This window comes from Thamnophis elegans, chromosome 4, assembly GCF_009769535.1.
Source record: "Thamnophis elegans isolate rThaEle1 chromosome 4, rThaEle1.pri, whole genome shotgun sequence".
Lineage (NCBI taxonomy): Eukaryota > Metazoa > Chordata > Lepidosauria > Squamata > Colubridae > Thamnophis > Thamnophis elegans.
Window position 1 is genome coordinate 84,222,443 of NC_045544.1, and position 18,457 is coordinate 84,240,899.

Genomic DNA, 18,457 nt, shown 5'->3' on the forward strand with positions numbered 1-18,457 from the left:
CTAGTTGATAGGTATAACTTCCTATTATGTGAATGATCTGAGAAACTATATGGTTTTATTTATTTTTTATGAGGATTGGGGAAAACTTATTAGACAATCCGAGCTGAGTTAACATATTGTGAACAATACTTATCAGAATGGTTCCATTAATTCCATACCACTCAGCATTTATTATACATTTTGTTCATACTCTTGTCAAAACTATCATGAATCTATGATTCATTACAAACTCACCTCCTCTTAGATCTGAAGAAGCTGCCACATAGGCAAAGGTGTCCAAATTGATGATATCAATAACTGGACTCACCACATGGGTTGGATCCTGATAATAACAAAGAAAGCAGGTTAAGTTTCAGGAAGCCATTGTCTTTTTTACACAATAAATGTGTCCATTGGAAATGATGTATGTGTCTTTGTTTTGCTCATTGGTTATATGAAAGACCTATTGCATTTCCAAGCACCGAAACTTTTATATATATACATACACACATACACATACACATACACATACACACACACACATACATACACACACACACACACATACATACACCTGGGGAAAATATGATTGTATCATCAGATGCAATGACGACAACTAAGAAGGTAGTGAAAGTGGCAAAAAGAGAGAGGTCTTTGTAGGTTACAGTTAAGAATTAAAAGTAATAGAAGGTTTATAATATGTTGGTTCTGTTTTAGGGTCAATTTTCTTCCACATGTTCTTTCAAGTTTACTGCTCTTTATTTTACCACAAACATTACAGCATACTTAGTCATTAAATATTGTTTGTGACCCTTATTCTTGCTATTTTGAAAGGAAAAACCATTTCTACTACAGCTAGCCCATTCTAGCTGTAGTAAAACTTAACTGAGAAGAAGGAAGGCTACTAGATCAGAATCAACAGAACATCATTTTTGGGGAAACAAATGAGAGGCAGCCTTTTGTTGTTCTCACAGAAAGGCTGTCCATCATCCAAAATGATGCCACATGGCAAAAAATGTGTGAGTTATTTAAAAAAGGGATTCATCTCAGAAGAAATCAATTCATTATGTTATGAGTTAAAAATTAGAAAAATGACCAGAGCCATAGTTCAATTAATGCATATGGTACTGTAGTGATGTGGGAATATTTTTAGTATATTTGAGTCTTTTTCTGCTCTCATGTGAACAGCAGTCAGAATTTATGCGCTAATTGACCACTTTGAAATATTTTCTGACAGCGTCAGTAAATATATACAGGATCCTTTCATGTGAAAGAAGACCCCCTAATGTATGAATGAGTTTATTGGGCACCCAATTAAATAACAAATCCCAACACTCAATCTTGTACCAATTGAATACCAATAGAGGTGTTCTCTTGGAATACTGGGAGTTAAAGATCACGTTTCAAGAGTGGTATAGTAACATGAAGAGCAGAAGCATTCATAAAAAGCAAGGAGAACATGTCAAAATGCTTTTAATGACTTTTTAGACAGCAAGACATCATCTCCCGTGATAATTATTTTTTGCAAACCGTACATTTACTGTTCGTTGTTGAGAAAGTGTAGAGATTTTGTTCAATCATTTCATGGAGAATTATATATATTTTGGAATCGTTTGTTTACTTATCACAATGATCTCCATCATGCTTTTTAGGATAACAATTTTCCTGAAGCAGATTACAGTCAATATAAACATTGTAAAAATAAAATGAAATGATTATTATTTAAAACTAACATACAACAGCCATAGCACAGGGTGAGAGGAAGGGAAGGCAGATTCCCACTGAGGAGGTTTATGGGATAGATTTCACTTTTCTTCTTTACCCTTTTTGCAGAGATTCTTAGGGGTGGAAAAGTTCAAATGATGTTTTTAGGATAATCTGTGCTTTCCTCTCTCTCTTTCCATTTTTGGATTCTTCTCACAGGGCAGTTAGTAGTGGAAGGCAAGGGAGGGGAGGAGGGAAGGGGAAGAGGTGGGCAAAGGGAGGGGAAGAGTAGAAGGGGAAGGTTCCAGATGAGCAGAATTCTGAGATGGTCTTCAGATCCATTCCTCTCTCTCTCCTACTAGGGATCCTTCCCAAACAGCCCTTCATGCTTATGGCCCAATAAAAGGAGGATCTCATCAAATCACTAAGCAGATCAATCAATTTGGAACATATTCTTGTGCTTGGATTGCAAATATATGCATGCATACATACATAATGGGTGCTGTTAAGTGCCAATGGGTCAACAAGAAAGCAACCAAAAGGAGGACATGTATGTTTTTGAATACTTATTAGACTATTAAGTTGCCTGTTAAAAATAACTATCTTTTCATAAATGTGAGGGTTCTATGCTTTCTAAGGACTGGACATCACACAGCATAACAAAGCTGTACACAATGCTTTACTGCAGCACACACTTTCCCCAACTACAGGCTATTGCTTTGGGTCAATTCTAGGCTTTCCAAGGTGAAGTTGCCATGTAAGTATGTCTTTAATATTCAGCTCTCTATACGCAGTCTTTTAATACTCCGTTTATATTCTCAAGGTCCACAAAGCAGCATACAACCTTTGCCCTTTTCAAAAAGTTCTTGCACTACTTGGGATAAAATGCTTTCAGCGTGGTTGCTCTCTTCTAGTTTCTGCCAAGCTCCAGGTCAGGATCCAAGCTCTGCTCTTAATCAGAGCTGCTTCTGAGCATTCCAACTGAGCTTCCAAGCCAAGCTCCAGGCAGAAATCCCACCAAGAAATGCTGATTATTGTAGCTTGTAGTCTTGGCAGTTGACTGGTATTCCTCTGTCAGACTTTAGATGTCATGTTAAGAGCCTCGGTGGTGCAGTGGTTAGAGTGCAATACTACAGGCTACTTCTGCTGACTGCCAACTGACTGCAATTTAGCCGTTCAAATCTCAAGGCTGACTCATCATTCCATCCTTCTGAGGTGGATAAAATGAGGACCTAGATTGTTGAGAGCAATATGCTGACTCTGTAAAATGCTTAGAGAGGGCTGCAAAGCACTGTGAAGCAGTATATAAGCCTAAATGCTATTGCTATCTTCTGTTTCCTCACTTTTAAGCTGTTTGATATCTCCTTTTCTCCTACATCACCTCTTCCCCCACACACTCCATGTTAGCATTTGTTTCTGTAAGTTAAGGAACTGGATAGGGTACAGTTGCTTCTGGACATCAGAATGTCCTTGGAAATGCCAAGGTATGGCTAATTTAGCAGGCAGCTGGAACACAAGTATGGATGCTTATAAGTAAATGAATGCATGCATGGGCCTATCTCTCAGGTTTCTCAGGCTGTAAACTTTTACAGTCCTTTGGGAAACAACAGGAACTTTTCTGAGCTTTGAGGAACTTGGGTGGGAAGCATTTCTACCTGGCTGCAGCTGCTTTTCCCAAGCAGAGAGAACAAGCTTCAATTCCTCATAATAAAAAAATAGATTGTGTTTTTATTCTTATATTATTCTGGCTTGATCACTTTTCATAGGTAGACAGATGCCATAAGCACTTAGAATCAAATATGTGTTGCAATGGTGACAGTTTATTGCAAGCAGTTATGAATAGTGTTTTTTATTTTATTTTACCATTTCCTTCCAAAAATACTTGAATTCTAATGTTGGCTCCCATTCAAGGCTTTCTTCTATTAAATGTCCTTATGTATATACTTATTTACTTACTTAATTGTATAAAACACCCATTTCAGGAAAGGTAATTTCAATAGCATGAAGATAACATCTAAGCAAACATGAGCCTTTAATGGTGTACAAAACATGTTTAGTTGACAGACTTCTGCGTTGCGCTTTAAACACTTCCAGATTGTGACTTTGCACACCAAACAGCATTTTGCTCATAATCTGGTGTGTCCAATCACACTTGGCTAATAAATAATTCTGTTCTGTTCTGTTCTGTTCTGTTCTGTTCTATTCTATTCTATTCTATTCTATTCTATTCCTTTGAGAAATTGGCTGGGAAGCTGTCTAAAGTGATAGAGGTGATGAAGAAAATCTCCAGAAAGGCTTGAACGTTGATGCTTAATTATGCAATGGCAGATTAATTAAATCTGTAACACTATTTTATAACATAATTTGAGCTTTATCTATTACTAGATGACCCGTGACCCATTGAGTCAGCTTTCTGGATATATTTCATTACCCTAAAGCCAATTGCCACACTCCTGCTATTAGTTGGGATCCTGTGGTCCCAGTTGACTTTCTACCTACAATCTTACAACTTCCCTAATTGCCTTGTGTAGCAGCACTGAAATGGCAAGAACTTTCCAAACTTTCATTCCCACAGGATAAATGGGTCCCAACATTCTCTAACGTAGTTCATTTGAGGAACCTTGATAGGAAAGGCATTGCCGTATGATGCACCATTTTGCCCAGTTAAAGGTTACAGACACAAGAGTTTTAATAGTATACAGATTTTTTTAATAGCAGACATGCAGGGGCACAGTCATGCATACATTTTGTAAGCCATTCTGAACTATTTGAGAATGAATTATTAAATAAAAATATTCGCCCAATTTTGCTTCCTGTAACTTGAAAAATTAACCAGGGTTTCAGGCTGAGACGCCTTTCACTCCAATTGCTTCCTTTTGTTCAAACTGAAGATATCAGAAATTACCACCACTGAACATGGTCTTTTCTTCCAATGTAGCTCTCTTCCAATTGCTAGAAATCAGAGGAATAATTTTTCCTATCCTTTTGGAAAGATAAGTGCTCCAAAACTGAAAACAGAGATAATACAGCCCTAAAAAGCAAAGAAAAAACTTCCTATAATTCCAGGGGGAAAAACCCATGTCATTATATCTATGTGTGTGTGATGTGGTTGCATTATTGCACCACCCATTGCTACTGACAGCCCAGAAACTCCCTGGTTGCTTCTCCTCTTCTGACAGGTTGGCGGTAGGGATTGGAAATTATGTAGATCTGTCAAGGAATACACAGTCTTCTTCCCACTCTTCTATGCAGACTTTCCCTCCAATCAATTTACAAAAATGCTTCTTCTCATCCTCCTCTTCCTTTATAACCATTTAGAAATAGCTGCCTGAATGTATTCCCACAATGAATAATATTCACCACTGAAACCATCTGCCTGATATTAATGCCGTCTGTCACCTTTCCTTAATTATTTGCCTTCACACTCTTTCGTGTCATTTGCCCTTGTTGCCATTAGTTGTGATTGTGGAAGGTTGTTTTATTTATAACACAAATTCCTCGTATCATGTGCCATCGCATCCAATCAGAATCAGATGCAGCGACAGAAAGAGAAAATTAGGCCAAAGAAAGTGAGATAAAAATGAAGAAAAAGAAACCTTATGATTGTCATGTGTTAAATGAAAGATGAAACTTGGTAGACAATTTCAGATTCACCACAAGCAGGTGGCAAAGATAGCAAATTGGCCCATGGAACATATGCTTCTATAATATCCATTTTTCCAAATAAATACAAAAATGAAAAGTTGGCTATATCTAGATCAACATTTCTAAAACCTGTTTTTCCCAAGACTTCTTACCACTTTTAAAAATTATAGAGGCCCTGAAGTGTATAGGGAGCGATTATTTCCATGGATTATAATTTTCAATATTTACCACAATACATTTTAAAATTCACGTATTTTTTGCTGTTACTGCCTCTCATGATTGCCTGATAGGATTTTAATACTGTATTGTTTTTCAACATAGACTAGGAAATAATTTTGATTTATGCATATAAATCTATAAGTGGGTCTTGGGATTCCCAGGTGTCTTGGAACCATAGTTTAAGAAACACTTATCTAGACCATATGCATATGAAACAAGGCTTGCTGCATGAATCAAAATTCAATTCAGAATGGTGATTTTGTCGAATAAAGTACAACACAGTTTTGGTACACTCTAAGTTTCTGCAAACCATTTCCCAATTTTAGAGTTATTCAAACAGCCCCATGTTTCTGACATATAATCTCACAACTAATTTAACAAGAACAAGACATCAATCTGATGGGTACCCTTATTTCCATTTAACTTTCCACAGCAAGTTTTTAGAGCTGGAAGGGATAATTAAAGTCTTCTTTAGTGCACAGATTCAAATTAAAAAAACTCTTGACAAATGGTTGTTGAATAATCATTGAAAAAAACACAATACACTGGGATAAAGGAAAGTCCACTTCAATCCACTGGCTGAAGGAAGTAGATGAAGGAAGGTTCATTGGGTTGGTTTTGCTTCTACTCATACTGCTTTTTGTAACATTAATCTGGAATCTTAGATGTGCACAGTAACAATTCTTAAACATTCTTAAAATACTTGAAAATTGCTATCAGCTTCCTCTTCTCTTTCCAAAGCTAAACATACCAGTTGCATCAACTTTCTTTATAAGAAACTTCATAAGTATTCACAAGCATTTAGAAGGACTGCATTATCCTGCTGACCCACATTCATCTTGTGAACTAAATTTTAAATATCCTTTTCACATTGGGAATTCTTCAAAGCAGTCAAAAGGCTTGCCTGGGCTGCATAGTGGAAAGAGGAATTGTTTTCGGCCACATATAACATATATAATTAATGCATGTAAGTAATAAAAACTCCCTTTTTGAAATATTTTTATTACCTTGTGGGACCACAGCTGTCCAGGCATGCCTGAAGGCCATGGGTTGAATGCACTTGGTTTAAAGTCTATTTTTCCTTTTCATTTTTTTTTTCTTGACTGGAGAATGTTACATTTGCTTCAATAATATTCCATTGCCATTTTCACTATCCAAGCAAGATAATGTTTATTTAATTTGTATCTCACCTTTATTATTTTTACAAAAAACTGTAACTGCAGTGAAATATCCAACATACCTACCTCCCCCTTATTTTCCCTACAACAACCACCTTGTGAGGTGGGTTGGGCTGCAAGTGACTGAACCATAGTCACTCAGCTGATTTTGGGGACTAATTTTGAGTTTGATTTCTGTTTTTTAGAGTATTAACTTTTCTCATCCAATTTTATGATTGATCATAGGTGGCAAATGGCAAAGACTATAGAAGGCAGACAAGATATCACTGTAGGGAGGAGCCAAGGTTTCCTTATTTTTTATTTAGAGAATAATTAACTATTTAAGGTAATCCTTTCCACCAGCTGAAATTTGGCAAAAAATGCAACCTATTTCAGTGACACAATCACAGTGTTTTAGGAGCCACATGTCAGCCTACAGACATTTGGACAAACCTTCATAACTGAATCTTATCTGACACTTAACTGATAACCTACCTTGCAAAGTCAGCTACATATGCTTTTGCTTACTACTTTTTCATAAAAATGAATCAAACATTTCATATTTTTCCTCATTTTGTCCTCACTGCATATTCCTGATGTGCTGCTGAACATATGAAAGGACCCCTGTAACTGAACATGCCTGTAACAATACTGGAGAATAATCAAATATATAGTATTAATCACATGATCAATATGCTCTGGTTTTGAAGGGTGGCATTGATTTTTTTAATGGCCACTCTGGACTTTAACTGCCTAGCTTCTTCATCTATTTGGATCTATTATTAACTTCTCACATGGCACTGCATAACATTAATTTAACTCTCATATAATTTGGGAAATTCTATTGACCTTTTCAAGAGACTAAGGCCATAGGACTAATTTATTCTACTTCAAAATATTGAATACTGTTTGAAAATTAAATGTTACAACATAACACTAGCATATTGTTCATGATTTACTGCAGAATCTCCCTTCCACCTACCCAGTTTATAATTATCAGGGAGAACTCAAAGATACTTCTCATTTCAGGTAATTCATATAAAGCAATATAACTTAATGTGCTACCTGCAACATCTCTCCTCAAAATAGGAATATTTTTCTTTAAAAAGAAAAAAAAAACACCTTTCAGTTGGAAATAGAATATTGCCATCTAGTAATTCATTACTGTGGCATTACAAAGATTGATTCCTTTTTATAAAAAAAATGCCTTGGGCCTCATAATTACATTTTCAAGAAAAGGTATTTGCTTGAAACAAATTGGTAATGGTAGATGCATCAGTCCTTTAAATAAAAGTAGCAAAGCATATGAACACACTTCTCCATGCATATGCTGAACCAGTTTCTCTCTGAATGATACACTGTTGTTTTGTGATGTTCTTCTGAAATCACACATGTTCTCATCTGAAAAAAAATGCTGGTATCTTCAGCCAAATCTACTGTTTTACAAAGAAGAATGTGCTTTAGAAGACCCAGATATACTGTACATCGAGGTGTGCATATGATCATATCATTCCTCTGCTAAGCACTTATCAAGGTGAGGCATGCACTCAATGCGTGCAGTAAAAACATGACTCTTAGGTAAGTGAGTTACATGAATGTCTGAAACTGTCAAATTGTGATATAAGAAAAAGTGATGAAAATGAGTGGGATAAAACTCACTAAGTGAACAAGACAGCTTTTGGGGATAGGAAAGAATAGATTAATACTTGGTAATTGCACCAAAGTGAAAAAGCATGTCCTCGTCCTTTCTCGCCTGGACTACTGTAATGCTCTCTATATGGGGCTGCCCTTGAAGAGCACCCAAAGGCTTCAAATGGTCCAGAATGTGGCTGCGTGGGTTATCATGTGGGTACCTAGGTGCTCCCATGTTGCGCCCCTTTTAGGAGGCCTGCACTGGTTGCTGGTTGTCTTCCGGGTACGATTCAAGGTACTAATTATGACCTTTAAAGCACTCCATGGCTTAGGCCCAGGATACCTGCGAGACCACCTACTGCCACTGGTAGCCTCCCACCTCCCACTGTCCAGTGCAATCCCACAGAGTTGGCCTCCTCAGGGTGCTGTAAGCCAGACAGTGTCAGCTAGCGACCCCCGGGGGAAAGCCTTCTCTGTGGGAGCATCTTCCCTCTGGAATAAGCTGCCCCCGGAGCTTTGTATAATCCCCGACCTCCAGTCCTTCCGACGCACCCTAAAAAGTTGGCTTTTCCAGCAAGCCGGCCTGGCCTGAACAAAATAAAATAAATGATTCATTAATGTTAATTTTAATTGAATTTTAAATGTTATTGTTAATTTTAATTGGGTTTGTTTTTTGGAGAATCTATCTAATTTTTTTAACTTTTGTAATATGTGTCTTTTTAAATGTTGTACGCCACTCTGAGTCCTTGGGAGAAGGGCGGCATATAAATCCAATAAACAAACAAACAAACAAACAAGGATTTGGTTCAAGGGAAGCCCAATCTGTGATAGTACAATGTTCTGCTAGTAGTCCATAACTAAACACATAGGGCATAGTGAAGAGATACCCCAATATTTATTGAATTAAGCAAGCATGAAAGTATTGAAAACAGTTACCATGGCATGAAAAAAGGAAGATGCCATTCTACTGAAAACTATGATCATTGTACTCCATCTCACAAAGGAAGAGGAGAAGAAAATAAAACAACAAAAAAGAACATCTTTTATATTAAAGGAGGTGTGTATTGGAGGGGAGGGAGCAGAATTCCAAGGCTCTAATTTGCTCTCAGGATCTTGGGGCCATATAGGGAAAACTGAGTTGTTTTATTACTAAGAAACAGTGATTTTTAGAGGGGGCAAGGGCACTGGAAATAGCCCTTGTCTCTTGTTAGCAAGCAGAGAAATGTGGATGGGATTAGGGGTGTTACCAGTTACTTCGCCACAATTTCCTTGTTAGGCTTGTTTTAATCAATCACACCAGGCTGGCTGTTCTTCGCCACTAATCAATTTCATTCTGCCTTTGTTAACAGTGAATCATACTCCTTTCTTTTCATCAAGAAGAGAATTATTGGGGAGGATTGTTTAAGGGCAAGAACAGTTCTTTTGGGTCCATGTCATGTTTGCACAGTCAGGGGAAGCTAAAATAAACTTTCGTTTCAGCCAAAACGCAGGCTTCCTTGCAAATTCTCAAGACAAGTTTGGAAATTGAAACAAAGTGGGCATGATAGCTGATCCTAGGATCCTGAAGCCAGTCAGGACAAGCTTAATCTTAAAAAAAAAAATGAAGCTAGAATTAGCTCAGCAAATGTGAGAGGGCATTGTCTTTTGGACATTGTTAGCTAACTAGACTAAATGGAAGTGCCCTTTTCTGTTTGTGCCATTTTTTTCTGAAAAACAATATAGAACAGATCTGGGTGGAAAGACGTGGACAGTGGAATAGTGGTGGTTAGGATAGCTTTATTGGCCAAGGAAAGGCCCACTATAATGTGACAATAGGTCACCTTCACATTGTCTACTGTGATGCAGAGAAATTCAACCATGACAGATTTTAAGAAACAAAAACAAAAAAATGTGTCTCTATGTTGGTGGCTTGGATCTCATGAGACCTTAAATTAGTGGGGGGTCTACTGAACACTCAGAACTGCAGGTGACACCCCCCCACCCCCAAAGCCTTGCATGCAGCCTCCAGAGACCTCCAGAGGTTAAGAGAAAAAAGTTTTTAAAATGTACTGTTTGTCGGTTTATATGTTTATTTATATCTCAGCCCTTAATGAACTCTAGGTTATCAGTAGATCATATTCAAAAGACAATCCATTCACTATTTTTCTGTGATTGGTTGATTTCAATCATGGCCATCTCACAAGCATGACTCTGTGTGGCTAGCATTTTTTTTTAAAAAAAGTACAACCAGTAAAATAAGAATAAAAACTAAAGATAAAGAAAGTAACATACTGTGGCCAGCAGGAAATCAGCAACCAACCTACCGGGGCTTAAGTAACTTCACAATCCTCAAATCTGGTAAAATAGTCAGGTCTTTCTCAAAGGCCATTGGGATCATGATTAACCTATTTTCGGGTGGTATGGTGATCCAGAGGACAAGCACTGCTACAGAAAAGCCAACCAATTGTACATGACAGCTTTCCAGGAAAGTGAAGGCTGGAGGCAGACTGTCTTTGCGGATTATAGTCACAACTCCTGTGCAGGTTGCTGATAACGAACTGTTCATCTGTGAAGCTGTAATTGAGGCATGAAACTCAGATGGGAATTCAGGCAGAAACCGTGGGAGGCATCAACCTGGCTGAAGCCAAGAGTTCAAAAGGTGAAAAAAGCTTTGGCAAGACTTTCTATTGTAACATCCCGAAGAGGCTTTTCACAGTTATCTCTGGATGCACGTGCAATGGGAAGTGCTTTGGCAGTAACACCCCCCCCCCCAATTGTTGGAGGGAAATTATCCCAATTGGGAGGAGGGCTCAAGTGGGGAATTAGCCTAGACTTGCTATGTAAACACAAGGGAACAATGTCTGACTCTCTCCCCCTCCTCAATGTCTTTGAGCCTCATCTGGTCTTTCCCAAGCGAAACTGCCAGTCTGAGAAAATTCCTGTATTATAGGCAGAGATCAATAAAGTAGCGATTTTTAATTCTACACTTATGGGTCTGGCTGCTCATGTCTGACACTCAGGCACCTACAAGCCATGGGTTCCCACATGAAAATCACCAACCTAGAAACAAGAAGAGGTGACCACACTTATGGGTCTGGCTGCTCCTGTCTGACACTCAGGCACCTACAAGCCATGGGTTCCCACATGAAAATCACCAACCTAGAAACAAGAAGAGGTGACCACAGAAAGAATGTAACACTACCCTCAACTCCTTTCCCCACCAGATGTACCCTAATGTTGGTAAGACTCTGCATATATTGGTGCAGGAACCTTAAGGCTTAGAATTTATAAACTGGTATGGGATATCAAAGCTTACGTCTTACTATACTAAGTAAGTATAGTAAGACTATACTATATTACTATTCCTATCAGTCGGGTTGCAGGCCTGGTTACAGCATGGAAACTGCTTTGGTCGCGCTGATCGATGATCTCTAGCGAGCCAGGGATAGGGGTCACCCCTCTATCCTTGTGCTCCTTGACCTCTCAGAGGCCTTCGATACCATCGACCATGGTATCCTTCTGTGACGGTTGCGAGAGGTGGGAGTGGGAGGCACCATTCTTTGGTGGTTCTCCTCCTACCTCTCGGACAGGTCGCAGTCGGTGTTGGTCGGAGGGCAGAGGTCGACTACAAGGCCCCTCAACTATGGGGTGCCACAGGGCTCGGTCCTGTTCCCCCTCCTATTTAACATCTACATGAAGCCACTGGGTGAGATCATACGCCGGCACGGGATTAAGTACCACCAATACGCGGACGATATGCAGCTGTATCTGTCCGCCCCATGCCAACTCAGTGAAGCAGTAGAAGTGATGTGCCAGTGCCTGGAGGCTGTTAGGGTCTGGATGGGAGCAAACAAGTTGGCACTCAACCCAGACAAGACCGAGTGGCTTCTGATGTTCCCTCCCAAAGATTGGCCAACTATTCCATCTCTCAGGCTAGGGGGTGAAATTATATGCCCCTCAGAGAGGGTCCGCAATTTGGGAGTCCTCCTAGATCCCCAGTTGACTTTAGAACACCATTTGTCGGCTGTGACCAGGGGGACCTTTGCCCAGGTTCGCCTGGTGCACCAATTGCGACCCTACCTGGATCGGGAGGCCCTTCAGACAGTCACTCACGCCCTTGTGACCTCAAGACTGGATTACTGTAACGCGCTCTACATGGGGCTCCCCTTAAAGAGTGTTTGAAGACTTCAGTTAGTTCAGAATGCAGCCGCGCGAGCAATTGTGGGTGCACCTTGGTACACCCACGTCACACCTATCCTCCGCAAGCTGCACTGGCTACCCATTAGTCTCCAGACCCGCTTCAAGGTGCTGGTAGTTACCTATAAAGCCCTACATGGCATCGGACCTGGGTACCTGAGAGACCGCCTCCTGCCAATTACCTCCCTTAGACCGATTAGATCTCACAGGTTAGGTCTTCACCGGATTCCACCTGCCAGTCAATGTCGGCTGGCGACTCCCCGGGGGAGAGCCTTCTCTGTTGCAGCTCCAGCCCTCTGGAATGACCTCCCCATGGAGATCCGGACCCTTACTACCCTCCTGGCCTTCCGCAAAGCCACCAAGTCCTGGCTGCTCCAGCAGGCCGGGGAACTTGTGAAACATCCAGCCCCACGGAAATTGTGAATGTTGCATTTTTAAAGTGTTGTCTTTGTCTATTTATCCCCCTTCCCTTGTCTATTGTGAGCCGTCTGGAGTCCTTCGGGAGTGGGCGGCATGCAAGACAAATAAACTAAACTAAACTATACTGTGCATTCTTTCATTGTTTTACTTTAATAAACTATCTACAATTGTTTTTATGAAGTTTTCAATCAAAAAGAGGTAAAATTATTTCTACTATCTAATCAATTTTGTGTCATGACTCTTTTTCTGGGATTTAACTATCCCATACAGTAAAGCAAGTAAAAAATAAAGGTGGGATATATTTATATAATATAAAATAGATACAAAACCTGATCAGCTCCCACTACAAACTTCTACCTGAAGCCTGTTGTTTGCTGTTCACTTATCCATGGAGTACCTTGGAACTCAATAATTACTTCAAGTAGAGAGTGTGAAGAGATGTATTGTTAGACCTTAACCTGCCAAGGTAGTTTGTAAATGATATAATTTAAAATTTATTCTTTTGGCCCAGCTCCATCCACTACTATTTGCAACGTGCTCTCTGGCACATGCATCTTTCGTATATATTCTATCACAGGATAATTTTCTTTAAATTGTCTTTGAGATATAACGCTCTATGTTATACTTTATTATTCCATTACAGTGTCACTTGCTGTCATATACTTTGCTTTTCGGACTCTAGCCACAATTGAGAAAGTAGACAAAAGTTATTTTGCTGAAGGAATAATAGAAATGGAAATATGGGATGGAGGTCATTTGCTGATTTAATGCATTTGATATTGTTATGTAAAATGTAAGTCTATTAAATCAAAATCAACTGATCCTGTGAGAAGCCAATTAAGAAAACACTATTATTTTAAGGGCCAAGGGAGGTAGATATAAAGCATAGTGAAATAGTAATTGCCCTTTCAACACTAGCCTGAAGGTGGCAGAATTAACATTCCAAACATTTCTGCGAACTGTGGACATAGGCATGCATGTATTATTATAAGATAATGAATAATATATTCAAAATTTGTTTAACATAGACAACAATCTTTTGTTAATCTGAGAGTTTCAGTGACACAAAAAACGTAAGTACAGAAAATGCATTAACACATAGTAGCTTTGCAGCACTGGAACCAATGTTGGATCTAACACACATAGCCTTGTGACATCATCATGACATGTTACTAATATACAACGTACAGTTGAAAACAGAGTTTGAGAATAATTTTGCAATGACTTTGATACCATCATTGCTAGATGCCATCAATCAAGCTCTCAAAAAGCAAATTTAATTGAAGGCCATCAGTATTGGAATTCAAAAAGGCAAGAACACAAGATAATTTATCAGCAAACATTGTCTTTAAAAGAAAGCCGTAAAGCTTTCCAAATTAATCCTATTGGTGCCCATATGGGGAAAGAGGGAGGGAGCATGATGGCATGTACATTATATCATCTTAAAATGGCATTAATTACATACAGCAGATCATTTCCATCATGGAATCAATTATATAATTAATATGATTTGCAGGATGAGGAACATGACACTTTTGTAACTTCTACAAGATGCTAATCCCTATGGGAATTCAGGCTATTTACTAGCTATGGAAAACTGAGCGTCCTTTGGAAGAAGCAAAGTAACTTTTAAGCTTTACCATAACTTATAACAGCGTTTCCCAACTTGATGCTTTCAAGACATTTTGAGCAATTTCCAGAATATCAAATACCAACATACCTGGAGGGTCCCCTTTTAAGGAAGGCCTGCTGATAATGTGGGCACAAATTGCTAATGCATGACCATGAACATTTTTACTTCAGAAAGGAATATACATCAACATTTTAGTTGCAAAAACTGATTCCCAGAAAAAATGAAACTATCTCCTTACTTGGTCTACTTTCCTTAAAAGAGAGCTGCTTTGAGTTTGCAGGTTTTTAGCTTTTGTATGATTATTTGTCACTCTCTAATTTTAAACTGTAGACTAAATAGCATAGTTTTCATAAGTGCCTGCATTAGTGCCCGATTCTATAAAAATACAGAACTAAAAACATTTCAGAAAACCAAAAACTAGAAAGGAAATACAACATAACAGATAATCACCCAACACATTTCAGATCATTTTAAAAACAAATTACAAACATTATAAAGTGCTGGTTTACCAGGAAAAAGGATTCTGCAGCTAAGATGCCACTATCAAGAATTCTCCCCCCCCCCCCCCTCCATATCACAGGCTGCTACTGTTGGTGGCATCTCAAGCAAATCCTCATAGTAGATCATAAACAATGTTCAACCAGTACTGGAGAAACTGCTAGTTGTGTGTATCTGAATTCTTCATGATGCAGAGCTTTATAATAAGTAATCATGGATTCAATGATATCTGGTAGTTTACAAGCAACCAGTGCAGCCTCTGGATTGTTTTCAAGGGCAGCCCCATGCAAAATGCATTAAGAAATATTATTGTAAGATTATTATGAAATAGATGAATGAAGGCAGGGTGCTCCCACTAATCAAGGATGAACACATCTGTTATCCCTGAAGCAACTTACACCTTTAGTGACTGCACTGAATCAAATGGATCCCTCAGTTTGTATATCTGTTATTTGGGATTAAGAGTCTTATCCAGAACCTTTTTACTCTTCCAATATCCCCAAACCACCTATTCACTATGACACTATCCAATGCTATTGTTTATCAATCTCTCAGTTTATTGTCCTTCTTCCAACCAATCCTGTTTCTATTCAACATCTGCACAACCTATTCTAATTCCGAAGGAATTGTTGTGTTGATAACACATCTGAAATCAATATCATATAGATATTAAACAAGGGGAAAATTTTGCAGGAGGCCTACAAACTATGTGAAGCAGAATATTAATGATTCTGCTGATATTAAGGACTAATATATTTTATCTGATATCCTAGTAATTGCTATTTTTTTCTTTTTTTGTGGGAACATGTTCTGTATATCCCAACCTTTAGCACAGTTTTCAGGGCAACTTACAAAATGAAACAAAACAAATGAAGACAAAGAATATCAATTAATCATAGTATAATTGTACTGCTGTTCTGCCATTCCGAGACAGACAAGCAACACAATTCTGCTATTTACATTCATAAAAATGCATTAAACTGTCTGATTTCTAAAATGCCTTGCTTCAGTTCCTGATGCTCATTCTGATGGTCTTGTTGCTCCTGAAGGGATCCTGGGGATTGTCAGTCCCAAGCTTTTAGACTTAAGAAACTGGGCTGGAAACCAAGAGATTGGGGATTCTAGCCTTACTTTAGGCATAAAAGCCACTTGAATGGTTTTAGCCAATCACTCTCTCTCAGCCAAACTCACCTCACAGGATGGTGGTTGTTGTGGGGAAAAATAGGAGGAGGGTGGAGTAGTAGGTATATTTGTCACCTTGAGTTTTTTATAAAAATAATAAAGGTGGGATAAAAAAAATCTCAAAAACCCCACCCCATTCTGAGTCCATCATTTCAGAGTCATTAATTCCAGAAGCAGATTTCAAATTAATGTTGCTAAAAGCATAAGCAATCACTCTATTTCAAACTTTATATTACTTCTTTTAAAAAAAAAATAAGGAAAAGAAAAATTGTAAATATGAGAAGTTAATAGAAGTGCCATTTTGTTTTTCTGTTTCATTCAGATGTTGCAGTCTCATAATGAATTTTCTATGGTGTTGCTGCATATAGTATCCACATCCATCTATAACAGCTGTGAGCCTGAAGTACATTCCCCAGTGCTAGAACTGCCATCCTGCTAGCTGCATCTCATCAAATATCTCATACAAGAAAGGCACCATCATCACTCAGACAGAGAGAGAGAGATGAAGAAAATGAGGACCAATGAGGATGAAAGAAACAGAAAACACAGAACGAAGAAAATTAAACTGTTCTCTTGTTTTAAAATAGAGCCATACTATTCACACTGTGAAGCCACTTTCCCCCAGCGTGTGAAGATTATACTACTGCAACTTGCCAGCAAAATGGCTGATTTTCTACAGAACACATTGGAACCGGGTGGTATTAAGAGAGCAGAAATGAGAGTGTTTTCCTTCTATCAGGTGTCTGTCATTCTCAATTCTCTTAGCCCCACTCCCATCAACTGAGGAGCTCTGGGAGAAGCAGCAGCAGAACAGATGTCTGGAGCAATGAGGGCATAAAATAAAGAACAAATGTGATGCCGCATGAATAAGAGCTCATGTTTAAGCTTACGCTGTAGTGGTAAGACCTGTGAATTGTTTGCTTTGATTGCATCGGTAGATAGTAGCATTGTTTAATGTTCCCTAGAGCAGGCTAGGAAACGCCAAGCTGGAAAAGGAGCTGCTGGCCACTGCAAATAATCTGATAACATTTCTCACGTTTGTTTGGCGCTTCGCACCAGTTGGCCAAATCCAGTTGAGGTGAAAGAAGCCTCATCTTGTCAGGTTGTACAGGATTGGTTTGAGCCTATGGATCCCGAGGAAATGCTTCATGCTAACAGCTTTGACACACATAAACCATATCCCCTGCCCTATCTTGCTAGTGAAAGCTGCCAGGGAAGTAATGAAAGGCTGAACCTGGGCAGAGGTGAAATCAGCTTTGAATAATAGGCTCTTTATCTCTGCCTCGGAAAAAGCAATGATATATCCTCTCCTCAAGAAACGATCACTACCTTGGACTATTATTTACTAGCTACTAATCTTTTGCTCACACAGAAATTTAAGAAAATGATATGGCTGCATTTCCAGAAAACCCTGAGTGAAACAGATTGTCTGTATCCTTTCAAATGGGATTCAGACCTAGGTATGGGATAATCGTTTGGTTGCATAGGTTGATCATCACTGATGGGACTGGGATGGAGAATTCACCTTCCTTAATTCTACAGTATATCTCTCAGCTTCTTTCAACACCATCAACCATAGTTTCCTTCCGAGACTTCTGCAAGGCCATATGGTGGGAGGCACTGTTTTGCAGTAGTTCTCCCGCTTCAGTGAAGAGACCTAGACTAGAAAGGCTATGTCCTCGGGGTCCTAGTTAGTAGAGTGGCTGTGTCCTTGGACATTCTGGTGTGCCTGAGCTGTTTCTGTCTTCACTTTAGCATCAACAAAAAGTCATTCATTAGCATGGGATGAGCTAGCATCAAAATATTAATAATATTCAGGAGATACAGTGGAGGTTTGACCTGGTGCTTGGAGGCTATTGTACTCTGGATGAGCAAAAACAAGGTTAAGATAAACCCTAGAAAGATGGCAGTAGATTAGAAAGCTGACTAAATATGGAGTGCGCAAAGGAGGCTCTGTCTCTTGGGAATACAAATTAATTTAGAAGTGCCCAAGGATCCCTAACAGAGTTGCTGAAAGATAATTAACAAAGGGAATATTATCGAGATTATTTTGATGGTATATGGATACTTGTCTCCTAGTTGGAGACAAATATCATGGAGCACTTTTCTATACAGACAGGGTGACAGAGAAAAGTGCATCCCACTCAGAATGGCAATAACATTGGTTTAATATTTTTACTGGGAAAAATGCCTTTGTCAGCAGGGTTTAATT

General features: G+C 38.9%; 1 protein-coding gene across 4 annotated transcripts in view; it reads right to left on the minus strand.

Moving 5' to 3' along the window:
* The window catches only part of GALNT14 (polypeptide N-acetylgalactosaminyltransferase 14), a 322,417-nt gene that overhangs the window by 46,330 nt on the left and 257,630 nt on the right, over nt 1–18,457 (minus strand). For all 4 annotated transcript variants that reach the window (XM_032215773.1, XM_032215771.1, XM_032215774.1 and 1 more), the window contains one exon: nt 235–322. In XM_032215773.1, coding sequence (XP_032071664.1) covers nt 235–322 — 88 coding nt within the window. The remainder of the gene's footprint in view (nt 1–234; nt 323–18,457) is intronic.